Here is a 16,659-nt window from a genome sequence, read left to right on the forward strand (position 1 = left end):
AATAAATATATTGCTGCAGTGCCACCAAATGACACAGACTTGCATTTTATTTACCTGTAATCAAGAGCACAACTCCATAGATGCACATGAAAGGTTGTAACTGTAGCTGGAGGATTATATCCCAAAACAGGCTCATCAGAAATATTCAAAAAATATAAAATCTATAAAACATAAATATATCATTATAATATTTCAGCATCTGCTAATTTAGAAAACATTAATGCATTAGAAAAGAGAAAATCTGTAACAGGTACGATAATAAAACATTTTATAACTGGAAGGAACAGGTAGTGAATTAAGGCCAAATACTTGAAAGTGCTTACCCCACATATGAACACAGGAGAGCACTGAATGTAAATTGGGCAAAAAAATGTAACAACCAAATGTGTGGACTTAAAGGCATGGAAGAGACTGATGCTCAGAATCCAAAGTGGGTACCTCTCTAGCTACTAGCTAATTTTCTAAAATTAGCTACTAATTTCTAGCTACTATTTCTAAAATATCACACAGTTAACCGAGCAAAAATTCATCTGTGAAAGATGATGTAAAGCAGAGAACACAAAGAAGCAACATATAGAGAAAAAAGTTGTGAAATGGCTGAGCTCACGGCACCAAGTACAGCTCCATACAGTAGCACAATAGAAACAAACATAAAAATATGCATACTGTGTTGAAGGATAAGCAGGCTAAGCTTAAAGGAGAAGGTTTACTTTCTCTAATTCAGTATGGCGTACACGCAAATACATACATCTATTACTGCTACTCTGCTAATGGCAAAACAGGAAACAGAGAAATCAGCAACTGAGGTATTAAGTGAGCAGAAAGAAAAATGCAAAAATGATTTCAGCACTGCACACAGTGGGGGTTTTGTTGTGTTAGTTTGGGGGGTGTTTTCTTTGGAGGGGGAGCTTTGTTTTTGTTTTTTTTCCTATTCTTCATTTAGGTCAAGGATTACTAAGGTACTTCCGTAGTAAAAAGGCAAGAAATTAATGGATTACTGATTTTTAACCTGAAATCACTTTTCAACGGGGCGAAAAAGTAGGACAAAACCTAGTATGAGAAATCTGAGGTTTACTTTCAAATTTAAAGCAACTGTCGTAAAATAATGTGGCTGAAGTTGAAAACGCAGTTGAGTCTAGAAATCTGACCTGTTCGTGCCAGCTTAGACCTGAAGGCAACACTCTGTGTTGAAGGGTGGCTCCTCTTAGCCCAACAGCAACTAGAAATTCCTGTACAAGAAAGCTGTACAAATTAGTTTACATGAAATACATGCAAATGACTAAGATCAAGATCATGAAGTGTTCACACTTGTTCTCCCAAACTGACTATAAATACTCTAAACAGAATTGTCTAGAAATAGAAGGACTGGATCAGAATTAAATGAAACAAAAATGTCTGTTTCCTAAAACAGAAACCTTGTTTAATATAGTGATATTTGTTGCAATGGGAAAGTCAGAAAACTATTATCAGTTTTTCTAGTGGTGGTAGAAAGGCTATTTATTAATTTATTCTGAGCTTCACCAGGAATTACAAGTACTAACCCAGTGGTGTCCTATATTACAGTGTGTTTTACTCAGTGTCCACTGAGTCATAGTGACATTCTGCTGCTATGCAGATTCCTTCCCTCCCTAGATTACTCTACCAACCTGTTTGTCACCATTATGCTGGCAAACAGGTCATCTTTTAGCCATGCTAATGAATGCTACTGTTGAAGCCAACTCAATTATCAGAGAGCTGCATCAAACAGGTAAGCAAAGGCTATGCAATAGACAATGCTGCCAGTTATCTGATCAGAATAACTTTTAACTCTTCATATTTGTTTTGCCTGGTTTGATACCAGATTAACAAAATTAAACCACAATAAGTTAAGTTGGACAGTAAGTATATTATGTGAACAGCAAAGTAAAGTACTGGAAGAATTACTACATTGTGCTGATGAATAAAATTCACAGTTCACCCAAGAAAATCTGATTTTAACAAAATTATAAGAAAAGCAGCTCATAAGTCATGGCTTCTTCATCTATAAACCTTGTAATCTGAAATCTAAACGCTCCCATATACACCGAGAAAAATAAAGCACAAACTTAAGAACACAAACCTTTGTATTGCTTTCTATTTTATCTGATTGGATTTTGACTGCAACGGTCAGCATATTTGGGCAGTTCTCTCCCACGCCATCTGAAGATGTTCTACTAAGACCATCTTCTTCCGAAAAACAAATAGTAGGTTCTAACCAATGGGGACGTATTGTGCTGGGCAGTCGTATTTCAGACGAAGGGACAGCCCCATCCACCATACCTGCAGAAATTGTGCAATGAGTTACACTGTGGGTAAAAGCTGCTACTAATGAAGCATTAAGGAAAATCCGTTTTATTCTTCATGCCCTTAAAATCCTTCCATTACTACCAAATAAAGTCAGGCACACACACTTGCAACCACAAATTGCAAAATGAAAGTTACAGGTGATGCAACATTTAAAAACACAGTTGTAGCGAAAATCTTTAACTATAGTTTTGTGAGGGTTTTTTTGCTTCTCTTCCATTGTTTCTTTTGTGTCCAGTATCTTTTTAAACTAAATATCTAGTACCATGTACAAGTGTCTACATTCATAATAATGAACAAATTGCACAGCTAACATGTATAAGAGGACCACAAAATCATTTAAGACCAGCAGTTGACAGGAAAAGCTTGAACTAAACTGCTCCATCACTGCAGTATCTTAGGAACATTACCCATGATTTACAATCAAGTGATACAGTACTCAAGAGGAAAAAGCAGGAGGAAGGGTGGGAATAGCAGTATTTCCTTCTCCAAAAGAAATGCAAGAATATCTACTTCAAATTTAGCTCCCACGCCCACCTCAGTCCCAACTCTACCTTGATGATACAAATTGAGGCTGCTAGAATGGAGACAAACGTAGTGTCTATCTTCAAAACCTTCATATTTAGTCACACTAAAAAGTGAACCATTATTGAATTCCAACCAAAATTCTCCATATTTTCCTTCTAATGTTTTTCCATCGTCCTGCTGATAGAAGAGCAGAAATAATATGCTGAGACAGTTCAGACTAACCTGACACTTACTACTAACACCTTTTTTCTGCTTGCATTTCATTATTCTCATTTTGAACTGCGTTTCAAAAAATTGCTAAAATATTACATCACTTTACAGTCTAGTTACATTAGAGTACACAGAATGTAAGATCACAGAGTTACTGTTATATACACTTGTTCCCTCAAGAAGTCACGACATTTTGCATGAAAGGGACCAATGGCCAAAACAAAAGAACTTTCTAATTACCGTGTTTGATTTTATGTTAGTTTCCAGACTCAGTGTCTTACCTTTACATCTGTGAATATTGACACTAATCCATGTGTGACATTTAGCTGAACCGATAGAAAGCTTTGCAAATGTTTATTCTGAGAGTCAAGTTTTTTCCTTCTGCGTGAACGATAATTTGGATCAACAGTGGAATAATATTGTAGTGTTTCCTCTTCAGATCCACTCTCATCATCTAAGAGATAAAAGAGCAAACAACTAGCTTTCCAGTTAACAAACATTATGCCAGTAACTCATTCTTTAACCAGGTGGTACAACATAATTTCACACTTGTTTTTACTTAATTGAAAAGCAATCGACATTTTTTCTTCTCAGTTTAAAAACTTTCTTTCTTATAAATTTTTGCGTTCTATCCAGTGTAATCATAATCACTTCAGCCGGTTATGCCTTTGTATCACAATAGTTCAAGAGGATCAATTAAGTGCATTACCATAATTAACTGCAGATTTAAATTGACTGAAGCTGTCTTTACTGAAAGTATTGATGAGTTGACTGGCCACAGATAGTCCAACACCGTAAGAAAGGTTTTCAAATGTTTCTACAGGAGATGGAGCAGTTGGTTCCCACAACAGCAAATCATTGCTGATTCTAGAAAGAAATACATTATTACATACAATACTATATTCCTAAGGTGAATAAAGCATTATCTCCTTCACAGATTTAATATATCAGATTTCATAAACAAAGTGGAGAAAGTTCAAAAGAACAAGAAAGAATAATATTTCCAGGAATAAAAGCCATAAATAATGAAAATATTTTTCCTCCATAATTACAGTGTGCATATGGTATATTACAGCGCCAATAGTGACACAAAAATCTCTAGTAATTGGTGCATGTTGGAGAGGAAAAATATTATTTTAATCACATCAGTTTCAAAGTGAAGTTGCAGTAAATGTTATTTGATTTTACACAAGTCTGTGTCTATTAGTGGAACAGAATTTGTACATTCAATAACATGAACATTCAATGAAAGTTTAAGCATTGCAACCTCGGAAGAGAAATAATGGCCAATACAGGATTGAATAAATCATTATCCTTCTTCATGTATGCAACATATAGCATAATAGTTATCTTTAATTGATATAATCTAGTGGAGTTACTTCCCCCCTCCTTCCCCGGTGATTAGGAACAAATAACAGAGATAGCAATGGGAATAAGGATTTAAGTCAAGTTCACTTTCCCTCATTAGTGTAAGACTGAAATGAAAATTAAATGAAATAAAATAAAATAAAAAATGTACTGTTAGAGTTTTGCCCCTGCCTAATGAATTTTTAATTTTTAAGAGGAAAGTGGCTGAATTAAAAGGAAAAAAATGAATTCAACAGTTTCTGAAGTATACTATTTTATAGATTATTTATAAATTAAATATAAAATATTTAATATTTAAATTAATTAATTAAATATAAATATTTATAAATATTTATTATGTTTATAGATTATTTATAAGAGAGAATTCAGAAATACTAGGGCAGAACTAAGCACCGTGAACAAAGATCTGAATAAATTTTTCACTGAAAGTAAAAGGCTATTTTAACTTTATCCCCTGTTCACAAAATCTGCTACTTTTTCAGCAACTGAGTCCTCTAGCATCAATCACACATATGATAGTGTCCCTGAAGTTAACTTGGGAGTAAAGAGTGTTTTAAAAAGTACTTCATACTCTTAGGAATCCAATGAAATGAATTCCAGCTACAATCACTCATTTAAATGCTTTCATCAATAATTAATACAGAACTAAAAGTATAGGTAATGATAACTAAATAAAACAATTATCATACTTACCTGTTGTACAGCTTTTCATAAAAGCTTTTATTTGGTAATGTTAGATGAATGTTTGGTAACATGAGCTCCAGTACATAATGAGAATTGTTAATTGTCTTATCCTGAAACTCAGTCATCTCAACTACATCTCCTGGCATCACCATCTGAAAAAAAACAAAACAAACCCCAAGGTGAAAATAAAAACAAACAACTGAGAGTTAGAAGATGCATGTATGTGAGAAGATCTATGTGTGAGAATACATTATCTACTATTAGCACAAATCAACAATAAAATTTCAAAGTACCTCTTCATTTTCAAACATGACTCTACGAGAAGAAAAAGGAGAAGGCTCTGGTCTTCTAATATCACAGACATCTTTCAAAGAATGAGGCCCTCCTTCTTCTTCCTCTTGAAAGTTACCATCTCCTTCCTCCTCCTCAGCTGCTATCCTTTCCAGAATGGAATGCACAGCCAGAGGGTTTATTTTCAGTACAATCCTGATGTTGGAGATGTTACGCAGAACAAGCCATTAGAGATGCCAAGAATTTTTATATTACTGCACAGACACGTCTGCTCTACTATTAATCCAGTAAGCACAAGTGGACTAGCAAGTCAAAGATCAGGGCTATTCTATCAGCCGGAACATTCTGTTAGAGGGAGTGACACACTGAGAAAAACAACAAACTTAAAGGCACAAAGGAAGATAAAGATTCACCAGGCCAAAAGGTTACTATATGTTATTTTCAACTCTATCAAGCAACCATTAGGTGACCAAAGAAAATGCTTTCTTGGAATATTCGTATTGTGATGCCATCAGCAGTTATTGGAAACAAACAAAAAGCAAACTAACATTCTGTATGCTCTCTGTACATCTTAAGTACAAACTGTTATAGACTATTCTATCTGTCCATGCAGAAATACTGTCAAAAAAGCCACTGAAAATTATGGCAAAAAGTAAGGCAAATTTAGGCAAATCCTAAAATTACCTATTTAAACAGCATTAGGTGATTCAGTTCAGCAACTGAGGCATTGTGTTGCCTTACAAGTTGCAATAACATGCAAAACATAAATATTCTTATTGTTGTTACAGTTTTGTTCCAGTTTATTATTATTTTGAGACAAAAAGCCAGGTGTTTTTTTTTGTTGTTCTGTATTCAGTCTTCAGTGTAAACGTAAGAGAAAATGTAAAGTGACAAATTAGACTGTTTCAAGTCTCCTTCAAGATCACCTTGAACTGGAATTTACTGAAACCTATCCAGAAAACATTATCCATCAAAAACATCTTGATAATAAATACAGGAGTTTTATAAGCTCTTGGGTTTTTTTCACATTCTTTCTTCACAATTACTTTTAAGGAATTTGCCACACAAGTAATCAGCATTAAAATTTCAACAGCAGAAGTACTATCTATCTATACTGAAAAATAAAACATTATTTTACCGAGGCCAGTCAAAGTTGTCTGATGATGTTATATCACCATCAACGCCACCAGACACTTGAAAAAATTTTACTGGTGCTTGAGTTTTATCTTCTTCAAATGAACCTAAACAGAAAAATATAGTAGAAAAAAAGTTAACTCTGGAATGACAACTGCTAATTACAGCATGCCTGGAATAATCTGAATGCAGAAATACAGTAGAAAATTGATGAAAATAAGGTCACCTGCTCCTCAGCTTGGAGTCCAATAGGTTAACCCATCCAAACTGTACACAAGACACTTTTGTGCATTTTCTCTTCACTTCCACAAAAAAATAAATGTCAACTTTTACAATTTAAAAGAAGTTCGGTTTCCATCTTCTGACTTTATAACATACATGAGTACAACATGAGTATTACCATTCTCTCAATGGCAATTATTTAGGACAACATAATTCACTATATTTTCAAACTAGAACTGAGATTTCTCATTTAACTGTACTGCTCCCATAGTATATACAAAATTTAGCCTGAAACAATGAATGATCCCAGAAAAAAATGATATAAGACAACATGACAGAACAGAAATATTAGCTCAGTTCAAGCACTGCACCCATGTACATCATCCCCATCTCCTATTTCTATTAATTGACTTATGCTAATATCTAGCACAGAACATTGCACTACGGGAGAAATACCTGCTCCAAAGTGGAGATGGAAAGGTAGTCTATCAAGAGGAGAGAAGTAATTATTAACCCTTAATGGAAGACCTTTGTGACAACTATGTGATTTCTGGTAAAAATAATATTAAAAAAAAGAATACTCAAATATAACGTGAACACACTTACCAGTCAGCTCTTTAAAAGTAAGTTCTAATTTAACTTGTTCTGGAGTTGAGCCTCCTATAAACTCAGTTTTAAATTCTATATCTGTAAATTCCAGATGAAGAATCTCTTTCTGAAGTGACTTCTTGAACCATGGTCCTCTTTCCTGATCTGACCGCAGGTCAGGTATTGGGAAGCGAACAGACAAATTTAATGCAGGGGCAGTGACTTGAACTGAAACTCTACAGTTTGCAGGAGTGTGTGAATCATCCAGAAAAACTTCAGTGAATGCTTTATGCTAAAAACAAATAAACAGAAAAAGTTAAAAATAAAAAACTCATCTGTATTAGATGTATTAGTATTAGCTAAAAATAACGATGGAGAAAGCTTTTTCTGTAATACTCTAAAAAAAAAAAATGTAAAGAAAAAGCTCAGTTTCATATATCACACAAAATAGATAAAGGACTGTGGGAGATGGACAGGTCAGCTCAGCCTCACTGAATGTCAACTCACTGATAATGAGGCTTGAGAAAGGAGACAGAAGGTCTGAATAAACAGGGGTGTTCTGTACCTAGGCATAAGATAAGCTCTCTGCTTGTTATGGAACTTGCCTGCTTTCTAGCCAAGACTGACCTGTCTTCCTGTTGCAAAAATTCAGCAAGTTTCTTAATAAATTTCATTTTTAACTTACCAGATTTATGTGTTTGTTGTAAGAAGTATACATGTGAGATGCCATCATCTCCACTGAAGTTAGCTTCTGTGGTTGAAGCAAGGAATTTAATCTGTCCACAATACTAATATCCAGCTCACAAAACACTGGACTTAACTTTATTTGTAGCTCTGCTTTCTGTGGAATAGAACTAAGTCTGCCTTGACTACCCTGGAAAGAAAGAGAAGAAGTACTAAAATCCTTAAAAACAATATAGTGAAGCGAATAATTATATGTTAAATACTCTCAGTTGTACAAGATACCTTCTTGTAAAAATGAACAAAACTAGACAAAGGCTATTATGTGGAAACTTGGTGTTTTCAACACCCCTCCTTACCTGAGGTCCTCTATTGTCTGAATGCTTATAATGAAGCTGAAGGCATGGCAGAGCATGAGAATCATTTTCTTCTTCAGAACGAAATGTCAGCAGCTTTAAAACAGTAGAGTTAAGATAATTAATGGATAAGAAGAAGAGTCGCCATAGAGAAGATGCTATATTTTTACTAGAAAAGATAGCATGTAATGCTGAATTCAAGTAAATGAATAGAGCCTTGGCCCAACTAACTCCATCCCTTTGTTCAGTCACTTTATTAGATGCTTCTCATCATTAGAAGAGCTGGAATAATAATCACCATCCAAAGGAACATCCTCATTCCTTAAACTCATGAGATAGTGTTTGGAAAATGTTAAAAGTTAAGTATACTTGAAAGAGTAAACTAGTGAAGTTTGGGTAACTAATAACACTTTCAACAGGTATGACAGCAGTCTGGTTCAATATCTGATCTTGCAACAAATATCTTAAAACAACAGCATTTATAAACTTTTTACATAAATACTGTAACTATTTTAAAATCTAGCATTTTCAATTACACAATTTACATTTTCTGGGGAAATGCCCAATTTTATTTATGTATTTATTTACCTCTGTATAGTGAGGCTGAATGGAATGAGAGTCAGTAGAGAAAAGGCATTCCAGAAGCTCCATATTCCCAATGGATAAATCCGTACTAAAACTTCGAGAAGCAGACCTTTGTCTTTGTTCATAGGACACTTTGATGCCAGTACCTATAAATCTGAATTATAAAAATTATGAATTATGGAAATTAGCATGAAACAGTAAAATTAAGAAAAGTCAAGCAGTAAGCATGGGAAAAAAGAATCACTACAAACCCTTTAAAAATCATTAAAACTGTTATCCTTTGTAACTTAAAAGGATATTCCTAGTTATCATTTTAGCAACAAATTGAAAGGATTTCATATCACACGTTCAACAACAATTAATGTACAGAAATTCACGAAGACCACTTCAGACATTTAACTTAACATATAATTCAAGAAAAGCTAGAAATCTAATGTCCTTACTTAGACAAAGTCTGATGCCTAAGAAAGTTTAGATTGAGTCATAAAGTAAGAAAATATATTTTCACTCCTAAATATTCTGCATCTCAGGCTGCACTGGGACAATTAACACTTCTGGGCAAAAAACATTTTTTTCTGAATTAGGATCTTCTTAACTGTATTGAAATTGTATTTTGCAGAAAGTGAAAACCTAAGTCTCAAAACCAAATCCTCCTTTTGCTATAGGATGGTCCTACAAATATAGCCATTTCTGAAGAAATAATTTACACAGTGAACCCGATTCCACAACTTTCTGCAGTAGAAACTTTACCTAGTTTAATCAATCTGTAATAGAAGGGAGCTAGGCTCACTCCATTATTCATGCACTTCTCTTATATTTGTTTTGTTTAATTTTTAATATAAAACAGCAGTAGTCTTAGACTACAGGTGTCAAAAGATAAGGCTATTTTGAAACGAACAGTCTAACATTCAGTTAAATAGCAATCCCAATGGATATAAACTTTACCATTTATTCAAGCTTACTTAACAGATATATATATACACACATATATATTTAATTGGTTTATTAATAAGCAAATTTATACCTAAGATGGTCATGGGAACAAGCTTCTGAAAATACTTCTCGGAAGGACAGAAAATCTTCAGTTGCAAACTTAGATGGCTCAATTTTTTCTATTTGGGCAAAGAAATCTCGAGCCATTGGTGTCAAAGGGTTATGGTTCAGTGAACTTTCAGGTGGAGGTAAAGGGTCAATATGAAGTACAGACACTGAGAAAGTTCCCACTGTGAGTCTAAAAAGAAGCTCAGGTCTGGATTCATCCACAGAAACAGATCTGGATGGAATAGCTGAAATATAAAATTAAGTTTGTGTAAGCAACAAATTCAAAACATCACCTTACTTCTTATTTTCATTTTTTTATCAAGTTGCTTAATCAATTTCCAGTATAATCTAGCAGAATGCAAAACAGTAGTTTTACTTACACGTCCTCCTTAAGGAAGCCTGATGAACCACATTGGCTGCAAGTGAAGAACCTCTTGGAGGCTGTAGTTCTTGTTTGTTACGATCAAGAAAATCACCCCACATTGGTTGAAGCTAAAACAAAAATATGTACGATCTTAAGTTTGCTAAATAGATGTGTATGTATGTATGTGGCTGTTCTAAAAGTAATGCCTCCTACATTACTACATTAGTCCACATTGTCAGAGGTGAATGTTGGAAGTAAGGCAATAGAGGTTGAACCTTCCCATCAATATTCCACTATTGCCAAGCAACAGATGGCAGCACAGGGGTAGTCTGACAAAACAGCATCTGACAAGAAGGAAAGGTATGAAACTGAATTCCTCCATGAAGAAAAAACTTGACATTCATCGATGCTTGCTAAACGTTTATGGAGACCAGAGAGTAGATATGAGCACAGCAAGAAGGTGGGTGCTGTGTTTCAGCAGCAGCAGCAGTCAGCCATGTGAATGACAAATCCTGTTTCAGATAGCCATGCAAAGTCACACTATGAAATGAAGAGTGTCTTGATCAGCACATCCACACAAATCAGCCAATTATGAGCATGGAATGGTACAGAGCTTAACATCAGCTACAACGCACTGGAAATGATGGTGGCAATGTTGGAATATTGCAAAGTTATTACTGTTTGGGTCCTACAAAGGCTCCTTCTGGAACAGAAAGAAAACTGTATGCAAGTTTGTCAGGACTTACTGAGCCAATACAAGACTGAAGGTTTCCTGCCTCACACTATTACTGGTACAAGATGCAATGTCAACACTACAAGAGAGTCAAAATTGCAGTCCATGCAGTGGTGACATGAAACCCCCGTCACAGAAAAAGAGCAAGACATGGTGGGTAAAGTGATGCGCCTGGTCTTTTGGGACAGGAAAGGGGTGATTCCTGGAACCCAGATAAAATAAATAAATAAATAAAATTTAAAAAAGAAACAAAAATCAAATCTAACTGCTACATCACAATGTTGACTAAGCCAAAAGCTCAAACTTCCAGTCAGGCCAGAGAAAAAGATAATCTTTCTCTTGCAACACAATAACACTATGCCTCAAACCAGTTTGAAGACTGTGGAGCACAATCTTGTCTGAACTGTCCTACAGCATCCACTAGGCACCTTCTGACTTCCATCTGTTTGGTCTGATGAAAGATGCACTGCATGGACAACATTTTCCTAGTAATGACACTGTGACAGCTGTGAAACAGTGGGTCCCCTCCACTAGTACAGATTCTTACAAATGCAGCATGCAGACTCTTAGTCATGGCTGGTGAAAATACACAGCTAATGATGGTGATTACATGGAAAAGCAGTGTTTGGTAGACAAGAACAGCCCCCATCACATAGTGTTATTGTGCTTTCTGTGCATGTTGTAATGTCCATGGAAATAAATAGGAGGCATTACTTTCAGAGCAATCCAAATGTATGCATATTAGATTAAGCAAGCAATAGGCAAAGTAACAACAAAATTTATACATTAACAATTAACAGTACACCATTTCACAGCTTATTTCTCATTTTATGATTGTCTTTACTGCATATTTATAAACCTAGACATACTTGCACTCTCATTCAACAAATATTCTCCTGTTTCTCTGTAAAAATCACACATTTTCCCTTGTTTTAATTAAACACCAGGCACCTAACAAATTTTGAAAAGACAGAGATATTAACAGTATACATTTTTGTCATTTGAGGAATTAATACAATGATTATCTGCTTTTTACTGCCATCACTAATGCAGTTCATAATAAAAGAAATATTCAGTTATAAAAATAAAAGGATCTTTCATAAGCTTTCTATGTAAGTTTCAAGGCAATTGAAAACAAATACATTCAATTTTCTGTCTCAGTAGCCAAACAGATGAGAATCTTTCCAATACAGTTCCTATTTCCTATAGCTTCAAAGAAAAACTGGCCTATCCTCAGATAGAAACATACAACAGAAAGAAATGAAAGAGGAAAAAAATACTGATTTCAAGAAGATTTTAAATACAGCTAATACTATACATACCACTGTTGTGCTCAGTGGAGATCCTGCTGGTGTGTTTGTATATGTACTAGTTAAAGACAAGTCTAGATCCATAGTTGGAGGGTCCCCGAGAGGCGGCAGGGAGGAAAGGCTGTGAGACATGTCCATTTCAGCCATTGAGAAGAAAACTTCTTCCTCTAATGAGAATCACACATACTAAAGAATTATTTTCTAATGAAAAAGGATTATTTTTAAAAGAAATAGTTCAGAAATCCAACAGCTCGGCAGAACAGTCAAACAAATATATTATTTACAGGAGTTCCAAGTTAATAACCTTAAAAACATTATATGTCAAATGTTCTGCTTTCATATTCAAGTTGACATAATTTCTCTAAGCTCATACACTCTTTTGACAAATTAATATATTAAATCTCAATGCAAATCAAAATGCAAATACAAGAACAATTGAACTGTTTTTCTGTATTTCATTTCCTCAATGTGTTGAAAATATGTTACAATTCACTTGCATTTACCATGTTGCACATATTAAATGCGCATACAGATTACTGAACTCTTAAGTGAAGCCTAGCCTAACCTCACTGAGCCTGATACTCGTTTTTTATTCAACAGTGAAACTAATGGCTTAGAATAATTCTACATCAAAGTTATTTTGATACTTAAGTTACCAAGAATAAAAGATCAACAGGTATTTTATACAATCTTTTATTTCATCTCTCTATATAGTCTAATGATGAGCGCTCTGCTATGGTGTATCTTTTATACTTGCCACGACTAGAAGGCGTTCTGGCAGTCTCTGTCTCGTAGAAGCTTTGTTCAGATGAGGCTCCCGCAGATAAAGACTCTTTTCTCAAATACCGTTTCAGTTCCATCTGAATTCGATACTCATCTTCCTGCTGCATTGGCCGGTTCTTCCTATCTTTATTTGACAATTCTATCCTGCTTAGGCTTTCTGAATTGAAGAAGAAAATTTAAAAATTCAAAATGCACTGTTATTTTCTTACCAGTATCTCTAAAAACAAAAACCAGAACCAAATCTGAAAATTAACTAGATGTTGGTGCTGAGGTGTGTGTGCATACATATTATTTGAATATATATACACATACACAAATACGTATAACTAAATTTATCCTCTAGCATTACTTGCAACTCTGACATATTTTATGGTCATATATGCAGATTTTACCATTAAAGAATTACAAAAATATCAGGTTTTAAGATAATACAACTTGGAATGCTTTTTCCGTTAACCAAAACCAATTAACAAGTCCAGTAAAAGAAAAATATTAGCATCATCAGGAGATTATTAAGCACGCACCAAGGATATAACAAATCTTCTCAAAAAGACAACTAACCGTCCACCCAAATATGTAATAGTGTTACATTAGGAACACACAGGGAAAACAAAAACCAACAAAAATAAACATTCTCATCTTGTTACTGCAATAATCTAAATACTGCTGTTGATTACTCAGCAATACAGACAAATTTTCTCAAGCATTGTCTATTAAACATTTTTGGTGTCTGTTTCCAAAACACAGTGCAGAGAACAAACTGGATTGCTAAGCTCATCTGGTCAGATAGAAACTGTAAGAAACAAAACTGTTCTGGCTTCCTGACCATCTCCAACCATCATTTCTCCTACTTCTGTCTTCTAGTATCCTTCCAATTTTTTTTATTTTTATTTTTTTTTAGCATATTTTCTTGTCTACATTTTCACAACCAACAATCTGCAACTGAACACAAGCTGCACAGAGCAGCTAAAGAGCTTTTTTACCAAAACCAAGCAGAAAATAATAATCTATCACCACAAACACCCTTTCCATTAAAGAAACTTGTTTATCTTGTAAATCTTCGTTTTTGTCCACACAAACCCACATTCAACATCTACAGGGTATTCACTTGCCTGGTCCAGCAATAGCTGCTACCATGTCCAGTAGAAGATGCACTTGCCTGGGTGACAAAAATAGATGTATAGAGTCTATCTGTCCATCTACATCCAACTAAAGAAAGGAAAAACACAAAATCATGATGAACACAGTTTTCCTTAAAAGTTTCAATGTTTTTGGTAATAGATTTTCATACTGTAAAGAATGCAGCCATTTCAGTAAAATTTTTATCGTCTGAACAGCTAGAACTTTTTAATCACACATTGCTTCCAATCTGTAGCTTGGCAAGATGAACACAGATTTGCCACCCACAATTTATTTGCTTAAATACAGATCACATAATAAGGAAATTCAAGAATGCCAGTAGTTTTGCTTGCTCAACATTTCTAAAAGCATCCTACAGTATGAAGATACTATTATGCACAAAACACTGAAATCAGCACTTTCTGAAGTAGATTTTACAAGCTGTGAATGTACACCTCAGATCTACCCTTTATTGTAGAAATTAATAGATTTAAATACTTCCTTGGAATGGAGTGGGGGTGTTTTTAAATGTCTCTTTTCTTCGACACAGTGTTCAATGAAGCAAGTCACTTACCTCTGAAAACCTACTCAAGCTAAGCTTATCTTAAGAACTTGTTCAGATTTGTCGGTTCTAGATTCCTACACTCATAGACATTGGTCCAGACATGATTATTACTCATTGTATTGTGTGTCAGTGACAAAGAGTTAGTAGCAAAGGTTTCCACTTTTATGAAAACGTATTTAAGAAAAAAAAAACCAAAGCAACTCCTATTTTCAATTGCTTCATTTCTTCTATAAGTCAAAATATTATTTTAAATGGTGGTACTTAAATTTGGCACTATTATTTGGCTGTTATTTTAATGTACATATTCAAAAGGGGAAGCGTTCACAAGAGCTTTATTATGCTGCAGTCTCAATAAGCAATATTGTAATTATACCCTTGTAAAACTTAAGTGTTTTTAATCAGTCATTTAAACATTCCACACATTCACAGGCAAAGTCAGTCACAGTGCTACAAGGAAAAAAAAAAAAAGATAAACAAAGCAGTGGGAGTATCGTGAAAACAAAACAATTTTCTCAAGTCACTGCAATATATAAATTCAGTTTGTCTCCATAACAAAGGCATTCCCCAATAAGAGATGTCAGTGCAGTTCTTGTACCTTGAAATATAATTTTTATTTATCGCTTTGCCATTCTGTGTTCACTTTGAACTGAAGTTGCAGGAGAATATCTAAGTATATATCGCACCTCTCTACTTAATAAGTGAATAAAAAATAGATGCACAGTCCCAAGCGGGACTAATGTAGTTATCCATATAAGTAGAAAAATCCCCTAACAATTATGTACTTGTTGACAGGAAATATTCATGCACTTTTCCTGCTTTTTATTACAAATCCTGAGAACACACCAGCTGGTAATAAAGCAAAATAAAAAGCTTTATTTATAAAGTCCTATGCAACTATTAATATAATGACCAGGAAAGCATCACTAACCTTCGCTCCAGGAAGTACTTCATTTTGCTTTAATGTGAGGCTCAGTTCCATTCTACCAATCAGTTTACTGATCTGTACAGGGTCAGAAGGAGTAATTTCTGGCAAATTTCTTGTTAATTGTGGGTGAGGCTCATAAGTGATTTTTGGGTTCCAGCTGGGTGAAAGCTTTGGTTCAGTTGCCTAAAAACGTTACACAGAGAGGAATCAGAATGCATGATATTTCTTATCAAAATGACTTAAACATGCATAAGCTTATTAGACAAGTAATAGTTTTAAACTAATATAAATTTGACTGTACTATTAAAAGATACTTTTTAATAACTGTTAAGAAACAAGTAAAATCTTTAGTATCAGGCCTTCCCAAAATTTGGAGCAAGTTTCCAGACTGTTAACTTAGAGATTACTTCCACATATTAGAACTAGAATCCAGATTCCAGTACAGCACCATCTTAAATTTTACTCAGTCCTAAAGCCTCAATTTTCTTCCCCCTTGCCAAAACTAAGAGAGATTATGAAAGTCACCAAGCACAGATTCAAGCAGAAGTTTAATTACTACATCCTCTAGAATGAATCTAATATATTAACACAACATTATATTCCATCCTTCATCACGTGACATTTTACACATTGCATTTCATTTTACCAGCTGTGTAGCTGAACAGACTGGGGAGGACTTTGTTGATGCGGGAAACTCGTCCCAGAAGAAAGAGACACCTGAGAGCTGAAGTAACTTGTGAGCAAAAGCTGTGGGCTGATGTACATTAATTCCAGAGCACTCATCAGCAGTTTCATCACAGTACATAGTTCTGGGAGACAAAAGCAAGGAAATAAAGATGGTAGGAGCATG

General features: G+C 34.6%; 1 protein-coding gene across 7 annotated transcripts in view; it reads right to left on the reverse strand.

The window, feature by feature from the left end:
• Positions 1 to 16,659, reverse strand: part of ATG2B (autophagy related 2B) — a 41,651-nt gene that overhangs the window by 18,040 nt on the left and 6,952 nt on the right. For 4 of the 7 annotated variants that reach the window (XR_014946782.1, XM_085549419.1, XM_015865249.3 and 1 more), the window contains exons 5-24: positions 16,456 to 16,618; positions 15,813 to 15,992; positions 14,313 to 14,409; positions 13,175 to 13,357; positions 12,430 to 12,584; positions 10,391 to 10,502; positions 9,994 to 10,255; positions 8,973 to 9,123; positions 8,388 to 8,480; positions 8,033 to 8,221; positions 7,366 to 7,639; positions 6,542 to 6,644; positions 5,406 to 5,598; positions 5,122 to 5,264; positions 3,770 to 3,927; positions 3,342 to 3,514; positions 2,877 to 3,027; positions 2,099 to 2,298; positions 1,149 to 1,229; positions 55 to 161 (exon numbers count right to left, since the gene is read on the reverse strand). Coding sequence is in view for 5 of the 7 variants with exons in the window: in XM_085549419.1 (XP_085405545.1) it covers positions 55 to 161; positions 1,149 to 1,229; positions 2,099 to 2,298; positions 2,877 to 3,027; positions 3,342 to 3,514; positions 3,770 to 3,927; positions 5,122 to 5,264; positions 5,406 to 5,598; positions 6,542 to 6,644; positions 7,366 to 7,639; positions 8,033 to 8,221; positions 8,388 to 8,480; positions 8,973 to 9,123; positions 9,994 to 10,255; positions 10,391 to 10,502; positions 12,430 to 12,584; positions 13,175 to 13,357; positions 14,313 to 14,409; positions 15,813 to 15,992; positions 16,456 to 16,618 (3,168 nt within the window). In the remaining 2 variants the exon portion in view is untranslated. Of the gene's footprint in view, positions 1 to 54; positions 162 to 1,148; positions 1,243 to 2,098; positions 2,299 to 2,876; positions 3,028 to 3,341; positions 3,515 to 3,769; positions 3,928 to 5,121; positions 5,265 to 5,405; positions 5,599 to 6,541; positions 6,645 to 7,365; positions 7,640 to 8,032; positions 8,222 to 8,387; positions 8,481 to 8,972; positions 9,124 to 9,993; positions 10,256 to 10,390; positions 10,503 to 12,429; positions 12,585 to 13,174; positions 13,358 to 14,312; positions 14,410 to 15,812; positions 15,993 to 16,455; positions 16,619 to 16,659 lie in introns of those variants that run through there. The other 3 variants (XR_014946783.1, XM_015865250.3, XM_085549420.1) reach the window with 3 other exon arrangements.

The sequence above is a fragment of the Coturnix japonica genome, chromosome 5, assembly GCF_054131305.1.
Source record: "Coturnix japonica strain WE chromosome 5, WE-NBRP24, whole genome shotgun sequence".
In the NCBI taxonomy this organism is placed as follows: domain Eukaryota; kingdom Metazoa; phylum Chordata; class Aves; order Galliformes; family Phasianidae; genus Coturnix; species Coturnix japonica.